Genomic DNA, 20,407 nt, shown 5'->3' on the forward strand with positions numbered 1-20,407 from the left:
TGCATATCAGAATTAACTTGGAATGTTTTGAAAAATACAAATGCCAGGTATTGCTTTTTTTCTCCAAAGCTGCAGATGTGTTTCCAATGAGCAGCCATGTTTAAAAACAACTGGACTATATGATGATCTGTTACTTTTATCTAACTTGTTTCATTTTTTCTATTTTGTACTCAGTGTTTCCACTTCATTTAGTTTATGTTTTCCAATTTCTCCATCTCTTTTTGTTGCTGTTGTTGTTCTTTCTCAAGTCTTTATCAAGTGTGGTAGAAAAGCTTTTGAATACATACAAACAGTATGTATAATATATATATTTTAGCAACTTTATGAATTTTTGCCTAGCTAAAAAATTTATGACATTTTGATTTACTATGAATGGAATGCTAGATTTCTAATTTATATTCACTCAAAATTTTGACAGTTTCAGGTATTCCAGCATCTAGTATTACTGCTAAACATCTAGAAAATTTATCTCAAAATAAAAATTTAATGAGCCTTGAAACTTCTAATCCAATTCCAAGGATATAAAGAAATACTGTTGTTAAAAAAAAAAACAGGAAATTAACATGTGATACAGTAATAAGCAAAGTTCAAATTCACAAAACTTTATGCTAGTGTCCATTATTTGTTTTCATACCTTATTCAAGACTCCACATTGTATTTAACTGCATTGAGCAGGTTCAGCTGCATGCAACAAACTCTGGTGAATTCTCTTTTCATTTTTATTCTTTATAAGTATTTCCTAATTTTCCTTATTATGGCTTCTTAGATACACCCATCAAAAACATCTATCTTCTTGGATATATTTAAAAAAGGACATTTAATTTCCAAATAAATGGGATTTTTTAAAGTATCTTTTATATTAACTTCTCATTTTGACATTAATTTCTCATTTAAATGCTTTCTTCTCTGTAATAACTCTCTGCGTTTTTGCAGTCTTTTAACTTTCCTGAGGCTTTCTATGGCTAAGTCAAAGGTTTCTCTTGGTAAATGTCAAACTACACTTGAAAATACGTGGATTATTTTCATGTATCTTTTAACATTGATTTCTAGCTTAATTTCAAGTGATAAGAGAACAGATTCCACATGAATTCAATACTTTTAGACCATGAAATTTTTGCACCTTGTTTCATGTCCCTGGACATGCTCCAGTATCTCCCAGTTTATAGTCTATGGGAACTTGAATTTGTATCCTGTTCTGTGAAAACTATATAAATCTTAATTATGTTGAACTGGTTCACAGTGCTTTTCAGGCCTACTATGGCGTCACTGACTCAATGGACATGAGTTTGAGCAAACTCCAGGAGATGGTGAAGGACAGGGAAGGCTGGCATGCATCCATGGGGTCACAAAGAGTCAGTCAGACATGACTTAGCGACTGAACATATCCTTCTACTTGTCCGTATCTTCATTCTATTAATTGTTGAGAGTTTGATATTAAACTCCAACTAAAAATCTTGATTTATCCACTTAAAAAATAATTATAACATATGAAAGTGAAAGTGTTAGTCACTCAGTCATGTCCAACTCTTTGTGATCCCATGGGTTATAGCCTGCCAGGCTCCTCTGTCCATGGGATTCTCCAGGCAATAATACTGGAGTGGGTTGCCATTCCCTTCTCCACGGGATCTTCCTGACCCAGAAATCGAACCCAGTTCTGCACTGTAAGCAATTCTTTACCATCTGGGAAAGGGAAGCCCATGATTGTAATATACGTGTGACCTTGGGGCTTCCCTGATAGCTCAGTTGATAAAGAATCTGCCTGCAATGCAGGAGACCCCAGTTCGATTCCTGGGTCAAGAAGATCTGCTGGAGAAGGGATAGGCTACCCACTCCAGTATTCTTGGGCTTCCCTTGTGGCTCAGCTGGTAAACAATCTGCCTGCAATGCGGAAGACCTGGGTTCAATCCCTGGGTTGGGAAGATCCCCTGGAGAAAGGAAAGGCTACCCACTCCAGTATTCTGGCCTGGAGAATTCCATGGACTGTATAGTTCATGGTAATTTCTTAACAATGGAATGAACTTTTATTATCAGTATGTCTAAAGCAGAGAGAGGACATTAGCTACCCATGGGCAGATACCAACCTTGGTTTTTGATGGCCAAGGTAATGGTTTTAACATGTGGCTCTCAATGTCCTCGACCATACAGGATGTGGTGGAAAGAGCTGTCCACCAACACTTGGTCTCCTCGCTTAAAATAAGCAGTGTGGCACTGGGAAGTTATGGCCCTGCCAGGGACTTCATTTTGCACTGCCTGGCAGCTAACACTATCCAAGAGACTAAGTTTTCCACTTACATTTGTGTGGACATGATGAAGGCTCCTGGTTTGAAGCTCTAAAAGGATAGCTACATCTCCCTCCACAATTTCTGCTGCTCCTGTCGGTGGAGGTTCAGTGGTTGAAACGGTGCTATATGTGGCACTGAAGCAGCTGGCTGTCACTATAGCAACCTCAGGATGCAAACTCAAGACTTTGGAAGAGGTAGGGCAGTGTCAAGAGTGGGAGGAGGGGCCTTTTCACCCCTCACAGTCACAAACGAAACCCTTTCATGAGGGGGGTAAAAACCTTATGAAAACAACTGTTTCAGTGAGGAAAAGGAAGTTAAAGTCTAGAAAGTATTATCTTCACTGTGTTGATTTTTCTTATAGGAATTTCAGTAATATTATATGTTATACGGCAGAAAGCGAAGAGGAACTAAAGAGCCTCTTGATGAAGGTGAAACAGGAGAGTGAAAAAACTGGCTTAAAATTCAGCATTCAAGAAACTAAGTTCATGGCATCTAGTCCCATCACTTCATGCAAATAGATGGGGAAACAGTGGAAACAGGGAGAGACTTCATTTTCTTGGGCTCCAAAATCACTGCAGATGGTGGCTGAAGCCAAGAAATTAAAAGACACTTGCTCCTTGGAAGAAAAGCTATGATCAACCTAGACAACATATTTAAAAAGCAGAGACATTACTTTGCTGACAAAGGTTGGTATAGTCAAAGCTATGGTTTTTCCAGTAGTCATGTACGGATGTGAGAGTTGAACCATAAAGAAGGCTGAACACCAAAGAATTGATGCTTTTGAACTGTGTTGTTGGAGAAGACTCTTGAGAGCCCCTTGGACTGCAAAAAGATCCAACCAGTATATCCTAGAGGAGATCAGTCCTGGGTGTTCATTGGAAGGACTGATGCTGAGGCTGACGCTCCAATACTTTGGGCATCTGATGCAAAGAGCTGACTCATTAGAAAACACCCTGATGCTGGGAAAGATTGAAGGCAAGAGGAGAAGGGGACAACAGAGCATGAGATGGTTGGATGGCATCACCGACTCAATGGACATGAGTTTGAGCAAGCTCTTGGAGATGGTGAAGGACAGGGAAGTCTGACATTCTGCAGTCCACGGGGTTGCAGAGTTGGACACAACTGAGCGACTGAACAACAACAACATGTGTTTCATGGCTCTAAGTATAGAGCTATAATATCTAAACCTCACTGAGGAAGTCCAGGGTTTGACTGCCTCTAGATTTTGTACACTTGCATCATCACTTCCTTAGATCTTCTTGTTCATTTTTTTTCTAACAGAACAGCTGCATGGGACAGCAAAAGGGTGGATCCAAGGCCTGGAACAGCTGTGACAAAGATGAGTTCCCTTTTCCACACAGTGACCCTATTATGTCAATTTCTTCCTATGAAAACACACATTTTTGATATAATGCCAGCACATATCTATCTGGAACTCTATGATACCCAGAATCCTATAAATCACATATTCATATCCTCTTCATAGACACCAAATTAAAGCCAACTGTCACCTGCAGCCAGAGTTGAGCTCATTCATTTCTATAAACTCACAATCTAAATCAGCCCTTCATTATTTTCTATATCATGTTACCTATCGTCATAAATTTGAAGGCATTAATACCACCCACTTCCAAGTTATTCCTTCCTTCCCAAGAATCCTAAACCGAGTCTGCAAACTCTCCTCCCCTTGGTCTCTACAGGCTTTTACCCTATTTGCTTCACCCTCTGTATAAACATCATCACTCCCATACAACAACCATCTCACCTTTTCCTTCATTTCCTGCTCTCATGCTTGCTTCTTTGCATCTTTTCTCCATCCTCTTTCTTCTCCACACTATCACTACACTCTAGGCTACTCTGACTCAGCAACTTATCCTCATTCACTGTGTTTTTCATAGCCCTGTGATTCTCATTTTTAAAAACACTGGATTAATTTTATCTGTCCCTCACATACAGACTGAAAGTGAAGGGCTGGAAAAAGATATACCACGCAAATAGAGACCAAAAGAAAGCAGGAGTGGCAATACTCATATCCGATAAAATAGACTTTAAAACAAAGGCTGTGAAAAGAGACAAAGAAGGCCACTACATAATGATCAAAGGAACAATCCAAGAAGAAGATATAACAATTATAAATATATATGCACCCAATATAGGAGCACCGCAATATGTAAGACAAATGCTAACAAGTATGAAAGGGGAAATCAACAATAACACAATAATAGTGGGAGACTTTAATACCCCACTCACACTTATGGACAGATCAACTAAACAGAAAATTAACAATGAAACGCAAACTTTAAAAGATACATTAGATCAGTTAGACCTAATTGATATCTATAGGACATTTCACCCCAAAACAATGAATTTCACCTTTTTTTCAAGTGCTCATGGAACCTTCTCCAGGATAGATCACATCCTGGGCCATAAATGTAACCTTGATAAATTAAAAAAAATCGAAATCATTCCAAGCATCTTTTCTGACCATAATGCATTAAGATTAGATCTCAATTACAGGAGAAAAACTATTAAAAATTCCAACATATGGAGGATGAACAACACACTTCTGAATAACCAACAAATCACAGAAGAAATCAAAAAAGAAATCAAAATATGCATAGAAACTAATGAAAATGAAAACACAACAACCCAAAACCTGTGGGACACTATAAAAGCAGTGCTAAGAGGAAAGTTCATAGCAATACAGGCATACCTCAAGAAACAAGAAAAAGTCAAATAAATAACCTAACTCTACAACTAAAGCAACTAGAAAAGGAAGAATTGGAGAACCCCAGAGTTAGTAGAAGGAAAGAAATCTTAAAAATTAGGGCAGAAATAAATGCAAAAGAAATAAAAGAGACCATAGCAAAAATCAACAAAGCCAAAAGCTGGTTCTTTTGAAAGGATAAATCAAATTGACAAACCATTAGCCAGACTCATCAAGAAACAAAGAGAGAAAAATCAAATCAATAAAATTAGAAATGAAAATGGAGAGATCACAACAGACAACACAGAAATACAAAGGATCATAAGAGACTACTATCAGCAATTATGTGCCAATAAAATGGACAACGTGGAAGAAATGGACAAATTCTTAGAAAAGTACAACTTTCCAAAACTGAACCAGGAAGAAATAGAAAATCTTAACAGACCCATCACAAGCATGGAAATTGAAACTGTAATCAGAAATCTTCCAGCAAACAAAAGCCCAGGTCCAGACGGCTTCACAGCTGAATTCTACCAAAAATTTCGAGAAGAGCTAACACCTATCCTCCTCAAACTCTTCCAGAAAATTGCAGAGGAAGGTAAACTTCCAAACTCATTCTATGAGACCACCATCACCCTAATACCAAAACCTGACAAAGATGTCACAAAAAAAGAAAACTACAGGCCAATATCACTGATGAACATAGATGCAAAAATCCTCAACAAAATTCTAGCAATCAGAATCCAACAACACATTAAAAAGATCATACACCATGACCAAGTGGGCTTTATCCCAGGGATGCAAGGATTCTTCAATATCCGCAAATCAATCAATGTAATTCACCACATTAACAAATTGAAAAATAAAAACCATATGATTATCTCAATAGATGCAGAGAAGGCCTTTGACAAAATTCAACATCCATTTATGATAAAAACTCTCCAGAAAGCAGGAATAGAAGGAACATACCTCAACATAATAAAAGCTATCTATGACAAACCCACAGCAAACATTATCCTCAATGGTGAAAAATTGAAAGCATTTCCCCTAAAGTCAGGAACAAGACAAGGGTGTCCACTTTCACCGCTACTATTCAACATAGTTCTGGAAGTTTTGGCCACAGCAATTAGAGCAGAAAAAGAAATAAAAGGAATCCAAATTGGAAAAGAAGAAGTAAAACTCTCACTGTTTGCAGATGACATGATCCTCTACATGGAAAACCCTAAAGACTCCACCAGAAAATTACTAGAGCTCATCAATGAATATAGTAAAGTTGCAGGATATAAAATCAACACACAGAAATCCCTTGCACTCCTATACACGAATAATGAGAAAGTAGAAAAAGAAATTAAGGAAACAATTCCATTCACCATTGCAACGAAAAGAATAAAATACTTAGGAATATATCTACCTAAAGAAACTAAAGACCTATATATAGAAAACTATGAAACACTGATGAAAGAAATCAAAGAGGACACTAATAGATGGAGAAATATACCATGTTCATGGATTGGAAGAATCAATATACTGAAAATGAGTATACTACCTAAAGCAATTTACAAATTCAATGCAATCCCTATCAAGCTACCAGCCACATTTTTCACAGAACTAGAACAAATAATTTTAAGATTTGTATGGAAATACAAAAAACCTCGAATAGCCAAAGCAATCTTGAGAAAGAAGAATGGAACTGGAGGAATCAACTTGCCTGACTTCAGGCTCTACTACAAAGCCACAGTCATCAAGACAGTATGGTACTGGCACAAAGACAGACATATAGATCAATGGAACAAAATAGGAAGCCCAGAGATAAATCCACACACATATGGACACCTTATCTTTGACAAAGGAGGCAAGAATATACAATGGAGTAAAGACAATCTCTTTAACAAGTGGTGCTGGGAAAACTGGTCAACCACTTGTAAAAGAATGAAACTAGATCACTTTCTAACACCGTACACAAAAATAAACTCAAAATGGATTAAAGATCTAAATGTAAGATCAGAAACTATAAAACTCCAAGAGGAGAACATAGGCAAAACACTCTCCGACATAAATCACAGCAGGATCCTCTATGATCCACCTTCCAGAATTCTGGAAATAAAAGCAAAAATAAACAAATGGGATCTAATTAAAATTAAAAGCTTCTGCACAACAAAGGAAAATATAAGCAAGGTGAAAAGACAGCCTTCTGAATGGGAGAAAATAATAGCAAATGAAGCAACTGACAAACAACTAATCTCAAAAATATACAAGCAACTCCTGCAGCTCAATTCCAGAAAAATAAACGACCCAATCAAAAAATGGGCCAAAGAACTAAATAGACATTTCTCCAAAGAAGACATACGGATGGCTAACAAACACATGAAAAGATGCTCAACATCACTCATTATTAGAGAAATGCAAATCAAAACCACAATGAGGTACCACTTCACACCAGTCAGAATGGCTGTGATCCAAAAATCTGCAAGCAATAAATGCTGGAGAGGGTGTGGAGAAAAGGGAACCCTCCTACACTGTTGGTGGGAATGCAAACTAGTACAGCCACTATGGAGAACAGTGTGGAGATTCCTTAAAAAATTGCAAATAGAACTACCTTATGACCCAGCAATCCCACTTCTGGGCATACACACCGAGGAAACCAGAATTGAAAGAGACACATGTACCCCAATGTTCATCGCAGCACTGTTTATAATAGCCAGGACATGGAAACAACCTAGATGTCCATCAGCAGATGAATGGATAAGAAAGCTGTGGTACATATACACAATGGAGTATTACTCAGCCGTAAAAAAGAATTCATTTGAATCAGTTCTGATGAGATGGATGAAACTGGAGCCGATTATACAGAGTGAAGTAAGCCAGAAAGAAAAACACCAATACAGTATACTAACACATATATATGGAATTTAGGAAGATGGCAATGATGACCCTGTATGCAAGACAGGGAAAGAGACACAGATGTGTATAATGGACTTTTGGACTCAGAGGGAGGGAGAGGGTGGGATGATTTGGGAGAATGACATTCTAACATGTATACTATCATGTAAGAATTGAATCGCCAGTCTATGTCTGATGCAGGATACAGCATGCTTGGAGCTGGTGCACGGGGATGACCCAGAGGGATGTTGTGGGGAGGGAGGTGGGAGGGGGGTTCATGTTTGGGAACGCATGTAAGAATTAAAGATTTTAAAATTTAAAAAATAAAAAAATAAACAAAATTAAAAAAAATAAAAAATAAAAAAAAAGAAATGTAGACATAAAAAAAAAAAAAAAAAAAGAATGTCTGCAATCCAAAAATCTGCAAGCAATAAATGCTGGAGAGGGTGTGGAGAAAAGGGAACCCTCCTACACTGTTGGTGGGAATGCAAACTAGTACAGCCACTATGGAGAACAGTGTGGAGATTCCTTAAAAAATTGCAAATAGAACTACCTTATGACCCAGCAATCCCCCTGCTGGGCATACACACCGAGGAAACCAGAATTGAAAGAGACACATGTACCCCAATGTTCATCACAGCACTGTTTATAATAGCCAGGACATGGAAACAACCTAGATGTCCATCAGCAGATGAATGGATAGGAAAGCTGTGGTACATATACACAATGGAGTATTACTCAGCCATAAAAAAGAATTCATTTGAATCAGTTCTGATGAGATGGATGAAACTGGAGCCAATTATACAGAGTGAAGTAAGCCAGAAAGAAAAACACCAATACAGTATACTAACACATATATATGGAATTTAGGAAGATGGCAATGACGACCCTGTATGCAAGACAGGGAAAGAGACACAGATGTGTATAATGGACTTTTGGACTCAGAGGGAGAGGGAGAGGGTGGGATGATTTGGGAGAATGGCATTCTAACATGTATACTATCATGTAAGAATTGAATCGCCAGTCTATGTCTGATGCAGGATACAGCATGCTTGGGGCTGGTGCATGGGGATGACCCAGAGAGATGTTATGGGGAGGGAGGTGGGAGGGGGGTTCATGTTTGGGAACGCATGTAAGAATTAAAGATTTAAAAATTTTAAAAAAAAAAAACTAAAAATAAATAAATAAAAAAATAAAAATTAATTAATTAATTAATTAAATAAAAGTAAAAAAAAATTTTATCTGTCCCTTTCAACTCAAGTTTACATCTTATTTCATTGCACACTCAGTTCAGTTCAGTTCAGTTGCTCAGTCGTGTCCAACTCTTTGTGACCCCATGGACTACAGCATCCCAGGCCTCCCTGTCCATTGCCAACTCCCGGAGTTTACTCAAACTCATGTCCATTGAGTTGGTGATGCCATCCAACCATCTCATCCTCTGTCATCCCCTTCTCCTCCCTCCTTCAGTCTTTCCCAACATCAGGGTCTTTTCCAATGAGTCAGTTCTTCACATCAGGTGGCCAAAGTATTGGAGTGTCAGACTCAGCATCAGTCCTTCCAATGAATATCCAGGACTGATTTCCTTTAGGATGGACTGGTTGGATCTCCTTGCAGTCCAAGGGACTCTCAGGAGTCTTCTCCAACACCACAGTTCAAAAGCATCAGTTCTTTGACACTCAGCTTTCTTTATAGTCTAACTCTCACATCCATACATGACCACTGGAAAAACCATAGCCTTGACTAGACAGACCTTTGTTGGCAAAGTAATGTCTCTGCTTTCTAATATGCTGTCTAGGCTGGTCATAATTTTTCTTCCAAGGAGCAAGCATCTTATAATTTCATGGCTGCGGTGACCATCTGCAGTGATTTTAGAGCCCAAGAAAATAAAGTCTATCACTGTTTCCCTATCTGTTTGCCATGAAGTGATGGGACCAGATGCCATGATCTTAGTCTTCTGAATGTTGAGCTTTAAGCCAACCTTTTCACTCTCCTCTCTCACTTTTATCAGGAGGCTCTTTACTTCTTCACTTTCTGCCAAGAGGGTGGTGTCATCTGCATATCTGAGGTTATTGATATTTCTCCCAGCAACCTTGATTCCAGCTTGTGCTTCCTCCAGCCCAGCATTTCTCATGATGTAGTCTACATATAAGTTAAATACGCAGGGTGACAATATACAGCCTTGATGTACTCCTTTTCCTATTTGGAACCAGCCTGTTTTCCATGTCCAGTTCTAACTGTTGCTTCCTGACCTGCAGATTTCTCAAAAGGTACACTATCTTTCCCTATTTTCTTTACTTTTTCTTATTCTTCTATTTTTATAAATAGCATGGCCTAGGTAGAGTCTGTCTTAAGTGATAAAGTTAGCCAAAAGATGGGGTACTGGGGACTGGGAGGATATGGACCCCACGAAGGAGCAAATTAGCTTAGCTTCCCCAGGGTCATCTTCACATTCCCAAGTGTCTGAGATAAGACAGACTCAGAATCTCATAGGGAAAATGAAGAGGAGACAAGTGGTCACTGTGATTAGGAACAGAGCAGGAACACCTGAAGCTAAGTGTGCCTCCACACAGGAATTCACAAAAGAATACATATTAATGCCTGATAATGATATGAAAAGATGTTTGGCTTCACTAGGAATCAAGGAAATGCAGACATTTGCCCATTAATAGGTAACAATTAAAAAGATGAACATTAGCCAGTGCTAGTGAGGGTGTGAGGACACATTCTCAGACAATGTTACAGTGGGGTAAGTTGATAGGTACAATTTTCTGACAGCATGGTTTGGCAATGTGTATTTACACTTCAAAGGTATATGGCTTTTGAGTCAGCATCTCCGATTTTAGCCAAAGAAAGTAAGTACACAAGGAAACAAAGATATAGCTACCAAGTCATGAATAACCTCTGCCATGTTTGTGACATGAGGGTAGCGAGAGGATGGGGGGAGCCTGGGAAAGAGAGGCCCACACCTGTGAAGGGGTGAGGGGAGTAGATAAACTAAAAGGGGAGGGGAGGAGAGAGGAGCAGGAGTAAACACTGAGGTAAAAGGGAGAGGCTCACAAAGGACCCCATGAGAAACGAGTGAGGAGAGTACACACGAGGGGGGTGTGAGGAAGACACAAGGAGGAGGCAAAGGGGGAGGGGCAGACCGGGAGAGAGAAACCCCCATGGGGTGCAATCCACTGCCACCGTCATACATCTGCACCACACAGGCACAAAGAAACAAAAGTTGAGAGAGGGTTGATGAGGAAGCTCAGGATACATGACAGCACATGCTGTGTGACCAAGCTTAGCTAGAGTGACACATAAAGACAAATGCAGCAGAGGGTGACTGTAAGGGAACCGCGGTTCTCACTAAGGGCGCTATGGTAACTGGTTTAGACTCTATCCTGTGTTTTCCTAGACTGTCAGAAATTTTAATAAGTAATTTCTAGCAATAGGGAATACACTAAAATTCCACAGAGTTGAGACAGACCTTTGTTCTTTCCTGTGAGAATTAGCACACATGCAAACAAATTAAGTAGGTGCAATGGTGTCCCCTGCTTGTCATACTACAGAAATGATCCTCATGTGATCAATTTAAACTGCCCATTAAAATTTCATTTGTGTAAACTGTACTAGGAAGATAATGGAATTAATGTACGAATACAGATGTCACCCATCTAACTATTCTTTGGCATTTATCAAACCAAAATGCTTTTCCCTTGAAGTTGTATCAACATCAGAGATGTAAAGAGAAGCTGTGTAAACTCTCAGGAGCAGGCATTTGATATAGGCGCGGGGCAAGCACAACAGGGAAGCAGGGCAGTGGGCCCAGAGAAGCTGTTAATGAACAGGTGACTGCCACAGGCCACCAAGGCTTGGTCCTCCTGCAAGCTATCCCAGGCACTGTGGAGAATGAGTCACACAACTGTCCCACCGGGGGCAGGGAGTCAGGGACCTTCCTCAGACCCTCTCTCCCCATTGGTCTTCAGTAGGAGTGAGAGTCTAGGGCCTGAACATGGCACTACTTGGATGACGTCTATTATTTCATCAACATCCCATTAATTCTCTGGAGGGTTGGCCCTGTTTCCCAGATTAGGAATCTGAGATACAGAAAAGATTAAGCCACTTGCTAAAAATCAAATAGTTGATAAGTAGCTGGGCTAGACTCCAAATTCAGTGTTCTCTCTCCACTCTAGGGCGCCACGTCATAAAGGCCATGGCCCGTCCATTCTCCAGCACAGCTGGCACTCCTCGTGAGGAAAGACATAGCCTGAGGGAGGGGGCATGTTTCCAGCCTCTCTCCTCTCAAGGAAAATGTATGGAGATAGCTTCCCAGATTGTTTTAATAATCCTGCATCCACAGAAAAATCTTCTAGGTCTTCATCCACCAGAGCCATGTGAAATTTTTATAGCATCATCATCTGTGCCTACTCCCACCCCAAATACCAGTTACTATGAAATTACGCCAGAATTTGGATCAAAGTATGGGGGAAAATTCAAGACAAATTTTTATCTGATGAACTCATGGCAGAGAATCAAATTTCATAGACAGTTCCAGATTCTAGTATATTAAAAAACAATCTGTAACTTTTATGTGAGGAGAGTACTTTATTAGAACAAATAAAACATGCTGAGCTCTGTCAGGACATAGCAATCATGCTAATGTGTGAGCCAAGGAGAGTCTTTTCTTGCTTTAGTCAAATGGATAACCACCTGCAAATCACTAGCATCTGAGGTTGATTTAAAATGCAGATAGATATAGAAAAAAGTTCCAGGAAATTATTGCATTTATAGCTTGCCTGCAGTAGTCAATGGAAAGGCCCTTGTGGCTCCCAAAATAACACTCTGGATAGCCCTGTATGCTAGCACCTTTGCTCCCTTCAAGGTACGGCTCCCATTTGTGCTTCCACAGTCTCCCCAGGAGGACAGCCCCTTTTCACAGGGTGCCAGGGGAGCGAACACAACCACAACGCCCCTGTCCCAGCTGTACAGCAGCTGATTTGATTAAGTCCCATCCCCAGAAGCTCCAGAGCAACCAATCTGAAGAAGCCCTTGCCTTAGACACCTACACCAAGCACCTAATCATCGGTCACTTAGAAAGCAGAGCCCCCCTTAGCATTAACACTTGGAGGACACAGGATCTTCACCAAAAGTATAAAATGCAGAAAATTCTGGCCAGGCAATAATCACCGAGACCATTCACAGAACAGCATAAGCATCTGAGGAAACAAGAGATGGCAATCCTGGACACAAATTACCATGATGATGCAAAGAACAAGACCCTGGCCAAACATTCAGTGGGCTGTCTGGGGATGAAGCATTTTCATCCTCTGGGTACAGAATTCTGTAATTCCTGGTCCATCGTGAATGTGGGCAAGGCTCCAGACACACAGTATCTATGTGCCGAGAAGGGCCTTCCTACCTAAGGACACCCCAGCCACGTGAAGGCCAGTTGGGCCTGGTCTGCTTACTCTCTGGACCTCTGTGGCGACACCCATCCACTAACTCCAACAAGAAAGGGAAGGGCTGGCGTGCAGAAGGGCACTTCACCTGGCACGCTGGGCTGGAAGACTTTATTCAGATCCAAGGAGGAGGCTCTGGAATGGGTTTTCTGTGGCCGCGGTGGCGGGGTGGGAGGGTCCTCGCCCCTTTTCATGGCCTCTTCTATGGAGGTGCTAGAGTAAGATCTGCAGCAAAATAAGGGAAGGTCAGAAGGGAAACAGCAAAGCTTTACTATCTGAAATTGGGCTGAAACGGAAAATACCCACAAAAGTCTAAGTGACTGCCAAGGCCTGTGGAGCTCCTAGAGAGGCCATGTCCCTGCTGCCCCCTCAATGCCACACCAGCTGCAACAAGCACCCAACCCCACCCCCTTAGACCTAAACTTACCCAAGAGGAAACACTTTCTGTAAATTCAAATCCATTTCAATTGGAATTGTTAATAACAATAACATGTCAATGCATCTGGTTAGGTACATCCATATTTTAATAGAAGGGCTTCATGGTATTAACTGACCACAGAACCTGACTCCTATTTACATGTAAATGTGATAACAGGCACATATGGAACTGGGACAGATAAGCTGAGAAGAAGAATCAAATGTTCAACGGAATATGCCACAAATGAAATTCAGGAAAGGAAAACATACATCAATCAGATTGAGGGGGCTTGGGTGTCTTATCATGAGAAACACAGGTCTGGGCAAAATTTCAAAGCAAAAGCATCCTCTTAACCTTTTCTGTCACTCAATCTATAACAAGGCAGGAACTAGGCAATTTCTGATATTATAATTCCAATTAATGGCATTTAATGAGAAAGGAACTGGGTAAATTAGCAACTTAGATACGTTTCATTCAAACTCCAATTTCAGTTTCTAAATTCCATTTTTTAAATGCTTTGACACTGTCTATGAGCCAGGGAAGAAACCTTTGGACAGGAGCAGGTAGACTATTTATTAGAGTCCTGCTTATTTTCTAAATTAATTCAACTAAGTACATTAGTCTATTGCTGAGGACTATGTTGATGAGTTCCCATTATGGCTTTCTAAGAAGTGCATATATACATCTTATGTCTATTCTATTCAGCTTCTGAGCTAACTTCATGCCAAAGAAGAAAATGACCTTTGAGTCAGAGATGTGTCCTAGAGACAAATTAGCCTCAGGAAATTGCCTTGATATTTAGCTATTACAGTAGCACTCAGGAAATTAGAATCTATTCATTACTTTTAAGCAACTTCAGTTCTTGGTAAAGCTAGTTTTTGACATAGCAAGTTCTTATTTTCCTGAGTAACTTCCTCAAGGTTTCTATGTGGTAGTCCAGAGTTTTGCTTATCATGCAATGTTGCAATCTTTAATAAAGCCACCATAATGACCTATGTTATGCTTTTGCAGTGATCCTTGTAACACAACTTGCAAGACATGCCAAGCCAAAGGCAGGCAAGAACTAACAGGAAGAGTGCTCTGATTCTTTCAAGCAGAATAAAAAAATCCACAGAAAACGGCAACAAAGTTTTCAAATGGGAACTCCTGATTAAAAAAGGAAATTAGCGACTCTAGCTAGAAAGAACTTTCTATGCCAGATATAGCTCTAGTGACATTTTTTACTCAAGAAAGAAAACATAATGTGGTATGTATAAATCGTGTGCAGGTATATACACACATATACATATACTTGAGCACACAATCTCATACCATGTATCTTATTTCATTTTACTTCCATATGTAATCTGTGTATTTATATTTTTATACAGAAAGGTAAATGTATATTCAATAAGTGATACTATAAAACTATAAATACAGCCAATTAAAATATAAATGTGCAGGGACTCAATAAAATAATGAATGTAGTAGTATTAGAAGGGTGATTTCCCTTCTCCTTACATTTCTAAAAAGTTTTGTTATTTCAAAGAGGAGGATTCAAATAATTTGATTCTCATGGTCTCAGTAAAGACCCAGTTGGATATAGTGAAAATAACAACATCCAAATTAAACCAAGAGGACAATCCCTAAAAGAATCATATATAAAATTTAGGCAGAAATATTAATAGAATGTGTGATTGAGATTTTGTCATTTCACTTGCTTTGAGAGACAGAGAGGAAGCTAGCAGAATTAAAAAAAAAAAACTATGAGGGTTGATTTCTGACATTTAGAGAAGTATTTGTCTACTATGAAGGCAGACAAATGTTACTATTCCTACATCCTAGAGCCAGCACAGAGTAATTTGTAAAAGACCCATTCATCCTTTAAAACCAGGATGAGAAAATGTGGTGGCCATAGAGAGAAATAGGGACTATACCTTTTTTCCTACCAAAAATTACTGTACCAGTTGTTTTAACAAATATGAACATAGATATCTGTACCTTCTATAAACAAGGAAACAAAACTCTAACTTGGAAAATCCAGATATAAAAAATAAACTAAGGTGTAATTCTTTGACTTACAAGGAGACCAGAGTTCCTTAAATGGCAGTATTTCAAGCATACAAAATATGATCATATTTAAATTCACCTTCTCAGGAACATATCTAGTAGCCAAAGGAGGGAAAAAAGTCATTGAGAGCCAAAGCAAAACTTGGAAAATACACAAGCAGCATCCCATCTCCCACTGCAGTCTACTGGTAAACAATCATCTCAACACCGTGTCCCCTCCTTGAGGTCCTAGGAGTTCTACCAGCATCTCTGTATTCCTCCTCACTCCTCCCATCTACTATCTGATGGCTCTCCCTTTGCTCCTAGCCTCTCCTGACTCAGCGATTATGAAGCTGAGAAGAGCCTCTAACAGGACGAAACAGTCCACAAACACTGCTTACCTGCAGTTTTGAGCCTTACTGACATTGCCAGAGCATTTTCATCCCTACTCTAGATTTTATACCCAGACTTCTTATTTTTTGGTGTTCACCTTGTCATGACAGGAAATTTCAGTGTTAGTTACCTTTTAACCATATTTCCCTCTTTCCAAAGGTACTTCCCCACTATTCGTTATCATCCTGCAGCAACTGGGTCATGTCACACAGCCCCCTTCTTCACGTCAGCTTGCCAAAGAGCTGCAGCCCCTCTTCCGGCACCAGTAAACACAGAAACTAAGAGCCTCTCCAGCAGCACTGTGGGCTCCAGTCAGACCCCTAGAGACGAGTGAACTCACCTACAGCCTAAGTGTCAAACTGAAGGGAAAGGGGATCGTGGGTTAGGTTTTTCGTTGGGAGATTTACTTCTAGTCAGGGAGAGGGCACAAAGGGCATTAAAGCAGAAATTTAAACAAACACTACCTGGATCTTGGTCTTGCTTTGAGACTGTTGGAATCCTTAGGAGTGGCTGAAACAAAGATTATTTGCTGTTTGCTTGGGTTTCATGTCTGCAGTTAAACAGGTTTATAAGCAGCACCTGGGCTAGTACAGAACACATCAACAGTAAACGTGAGGTACAAACATCCCTATGGAAAACTTGACCACTTCCACATTTTTGTGATTTCATAATTTTATTTCTAAAGCTAAAGGCACAATTAACAGGAAAGAAAAAGCAACATATTTTTCCTTTTATCAGACCACTAGCCACAAAGCCATTCTTAAATCGAAGCTGGCTAATGAAGAAATTCCAGTCTAAAAAGACAACTCCCTCAAAAGGTTATCTATTTATATAATGATGGGTTCAGACTTGAGGGTTTCTTGGTCTATCATGATAGTCAAGTATTAAATAATAACAGATTTTGAACCAGTCTTCCCTGAAGGCTATGAAGAAATTTATCAGGCTATATATTTTTAAGGTTTTCTTAAAATACACCACCAGGACAGCATGACCACAAGAAATCAAAGCTCCCACAATTAAGCTGAAATGAACTATGCAGTTTTTCCCATAAGAAAATATTTTTGTGTCTCAAATTATACAGAGAGTATTATGGAATATATTTTGTCAACCAGACAACTTTTCCTTCACCAATTTAAATCATAAACTAGCTTGCTCACTACCAACACATATGAAGCCTACTTTCCCATCATAACTTGCTGGGAATAATGAGAAAGAAAATGTTTCACTGCATGATGTCATCCTCTTTTACATTACTCCAAAGATAAAAACCTTCCTTGGTGGGAAGCATGCTGGATTTCTGACGATCATTAAGTGAAAGTGTTAGTCACTCAGTCATGTCTGACTCTTTGCGACCCCATGGACCGTAGCCCACCAGACTCCTTTGTCTATGGGATTCTCCAGGCAGGAATATTGGAGTGGGTACCCATTTCCTCCTCCAGGAGATCTTCCCAATCCAGATATTGAACCCATGTCAACTGCACTGCAGGCAGATTCTTTACCACTGAGCTACCAGAGAGCCCTTAAACTCCTTAGGTTAGATACGCAGGACAGAAATGGGGAACTGAGATGCTACCAAGGTACAAAACAAACTAGGAACACACGTTCCCTTCACTATGGTCAGCTGCAGAAGACACGCATTTCTCCTGACCAAAGCACCCTGGCTTCTTGGAGTGAGAATACAGCCACCTTTTGATTATAAACCACCGGAAGGCTGCCAGAGCCCCGAGAAACAGGAGGCCGAGCAGTGTGAACCTGCCTGGCTGGGTCTCATGCACCCACAGTGGTACCTGCCCGAGGACAGGCAACCACCCCCCCTCCTCCAGGCCCCTGGGCAGCAAAGGATAGTGGCCCAAGAGAAACTCTCTTCTAGCCCAGCAAGCTGTCCAGGAGCTGGGCAGACAGTGGGACTCCATTCACCATGGCTGGCTCTGATCCGCTTCTCTCAGGCCCCACTGTTTCCCAAAAATGTGTGAGTCAGAGAAGTCTGCTGCTGCTGCTAAGTCGCTTCAGTCATGTCCGACTCTTAGTGACCCCATGGACTGCAGCCTACCTGGCTCCCCTGTCCATGGGATTTTCCAGGCAACAGTACTGGAGTGGGTTGCCATTGCCTTCTCCGTCAGAGAAGTGTAGGTCATGTTAAAAGACTATTCCCCCAACCAGACCATGATAACTTGTTAATTCCTTTGTCCACTGCCACTATCTGTCTTTATGCTGGGGTGTGGATGGGTGTGGAAGGAGCAGGAATCCTGTTGGTGATAGACAGGCAGACAGATGGGATGAGGGGGTGGCTGAGGGTTAGAGACTAGGCCAACTCCTCCTGGCTATGACATTCACTAGCTGTGATTTCTCTGAACCTCAGCCTCCTCACCTACAGAATAAAGAGAATAAAAATGAGGCCCCTTTCTCACACGGAGAGATAAGAAGGTGAAAGCACTTTAAAAACTAAATGTGTTCTAGAATTGCAAAATATTACTCTTGTACAGTGTCCTTAATTTTTTAAGCTTAGAAATTTGGTTTCAAAATTTTGTTTCTTCTAAGACAGCAAAGGAGATACAGGTGGGTACAGGGAATAGAAGGAGAGAAGTGCTCTGCTGCTTAAGACCATCAGGGTGGCAACTGCGAAAAACACCAACAGGAGGCTGAAGGCTACAGTTTGAGGACAAGCAGGTCTGACACCCTTGGCATGATGCGGAGACACACAGAAAAAGATGGCCATGGTGCAGAGTGGCCTGGTGAATTAGGCTGGAATGTGGCATTAGCTAAGAAATCCATCAGATTCTACTACTATACACACACTCAGCAATTAAAAGGGTAAGAGCCTATGAGAAAAACTACGTACCAAGGAATACCCCAGTCCCTGATGATTCAATCCCATCCCACCTATAAGCCACAAAATTCTCTTCACTGCCATTACTATTATCATGGTTATCACCACCCTCTGCGGAAGGAAGGGCAGAAGTGGGAAATGAGATCCCAGGCAGGGCTGGTGAGTCCCAACAGGTTCCAGATCAGAAAAAGCTGGAGAACACGATTCTATTTAAGTCTTCCATCAGCTTCCAAGCCCCTGAAAGTCGGACTCAGCATTTGGAGCATGTGAACATCTGCAAAAATGGTGAGGGCAGGTTGTGTCAGAATCCAGGCAGAAGACCATGGGCAAATCATAGCTTCTCACTGAGCTGGGCAGAGAGAAGAAGAGTGAGAATTTCCTAGAACACACCAGGCACATCACCTTTCCAGGAGACAGAAACAGGACAGGAAGGCAAGCCTAAAGTTTAATTCTCCAGAAAACAGCAACTCAACCAAGGTGAACTGCTAACATGGTATGAAAAGCCTCCAGAATTAGAAACCACCACCTTGAAACTCCTGTCTTTCACTAAGAATCCAAACGTTCCCTGGGTATTAAATAACCTTTCAGATGAGGTATTCCCTGAAAGCTCCAGAAAGGGCAGCAAAGAACAAATCAGAAACCACACAGTATGCTCCCAGGCAGAATGTGAAACAAATTCAGATATACTTTACATACTGTGGCACATATACCCTGATAGGCTCTGACTGGTGATGTATGCCATGCCCTATTAAACGTTAAAAATGACATCTAAAACTCCTGCCCCAGAGAACATGGGGCATGCTCATGGAAATAAACAGGAAGAGTTATAAGCCAAAAAGGTTGCTGGAGAAGCACAATTTAACTCTCCAAATTTAAACAGATTTTATTAATACCATAACATGAAGTTTACAAAAACTGGGATGTATCCACTTCATTTCCAAAAATTAGAGTTGGAAGGAACCTACGTCAGATGATTGTCCTACGCAAATAGAGTATTTCCCCCATGATGAAGGAACTTGAATCAGTTCCAAAAACCAAAACACAGCTTGAAAATTCCTACCATTTTTGGAGTCACAGTTAATTTACAATCTTAATTTCCTATTTCTTAACATTGCTTTTGAGAGATAGTGGTTCCTCAAATAGGCTGAACATTAGAATCCTCCAGGGGGTTGCCTGAAAATACAGATTCTTAGGCCTCATCACTGTAATCAATCATATATTCTCCATATTCATTCTCTCTTCCTCCATCTCCCTCTTCCTCTCTCCCTTGCTCCCCATTCCTTTTTCTATCTCTATCCCTCTTTCTTTTAAACCCTAAATGAACTTGATATTTCAGAAATACACTACTAAGCCTTGATAAATATTGATTCCTTTGTTCTAACTTTAACAACTAAAGCCTGGATGATACCTAGCTAACTGAAACAAACA

The 20,407-nt window shown here is 40.3% G+C and overlaps 1 protein-coding gene across 7 annotated transcripts in view; it reads right to left on the bottom strand.

Annotated features, from left to right (window-relative positions):
* The window catches only part of REPS2 (RALBP1 associated Eps domain containing 2), a 174,082-nt gene that overhangs the window by 93,550 nt on the left and 60,125 nt on the right, over nt 1-20,407 (bottom strand). For 4 of the 7 annotated variants that reach the window (XM_018043959.1, XM_018043960.1, XM_018043961.1 and 1 more), the window contains exons 10-11: nt 16,617-16,662; nt 13,402-13,538 (exon numbers count right to left, since the gene is read on the bottom strand). The exons of the other annotated variants lie outside the window; for them this stretch is intronic. In XM_018043959.1, the coding sequence (XP_017899448.1) occupies nt 13,402-13,538; nt 16,617-16,662 (183 nt within the window). The remainder of the gene's footprint in view (nt 1-13,401; nt 13,539-16,616; nt 16,663-20,407) is intronic. 7 annotated transcript variants of the gene reach the window in all.

Source organism: Capra hircus (genome assembly GCF_001704415.2).
Source record: "Capra hircus breed San Clemente chromosome X unlocalized genomic scaffold, ASM170441v1, whole genome shotgun sequence".
Lineage (NCBI taxonomy): Eukaryota > Metazoa > Chordata > Mammalia > Artiodactyla > Bovidae > Capra > Capra hircus.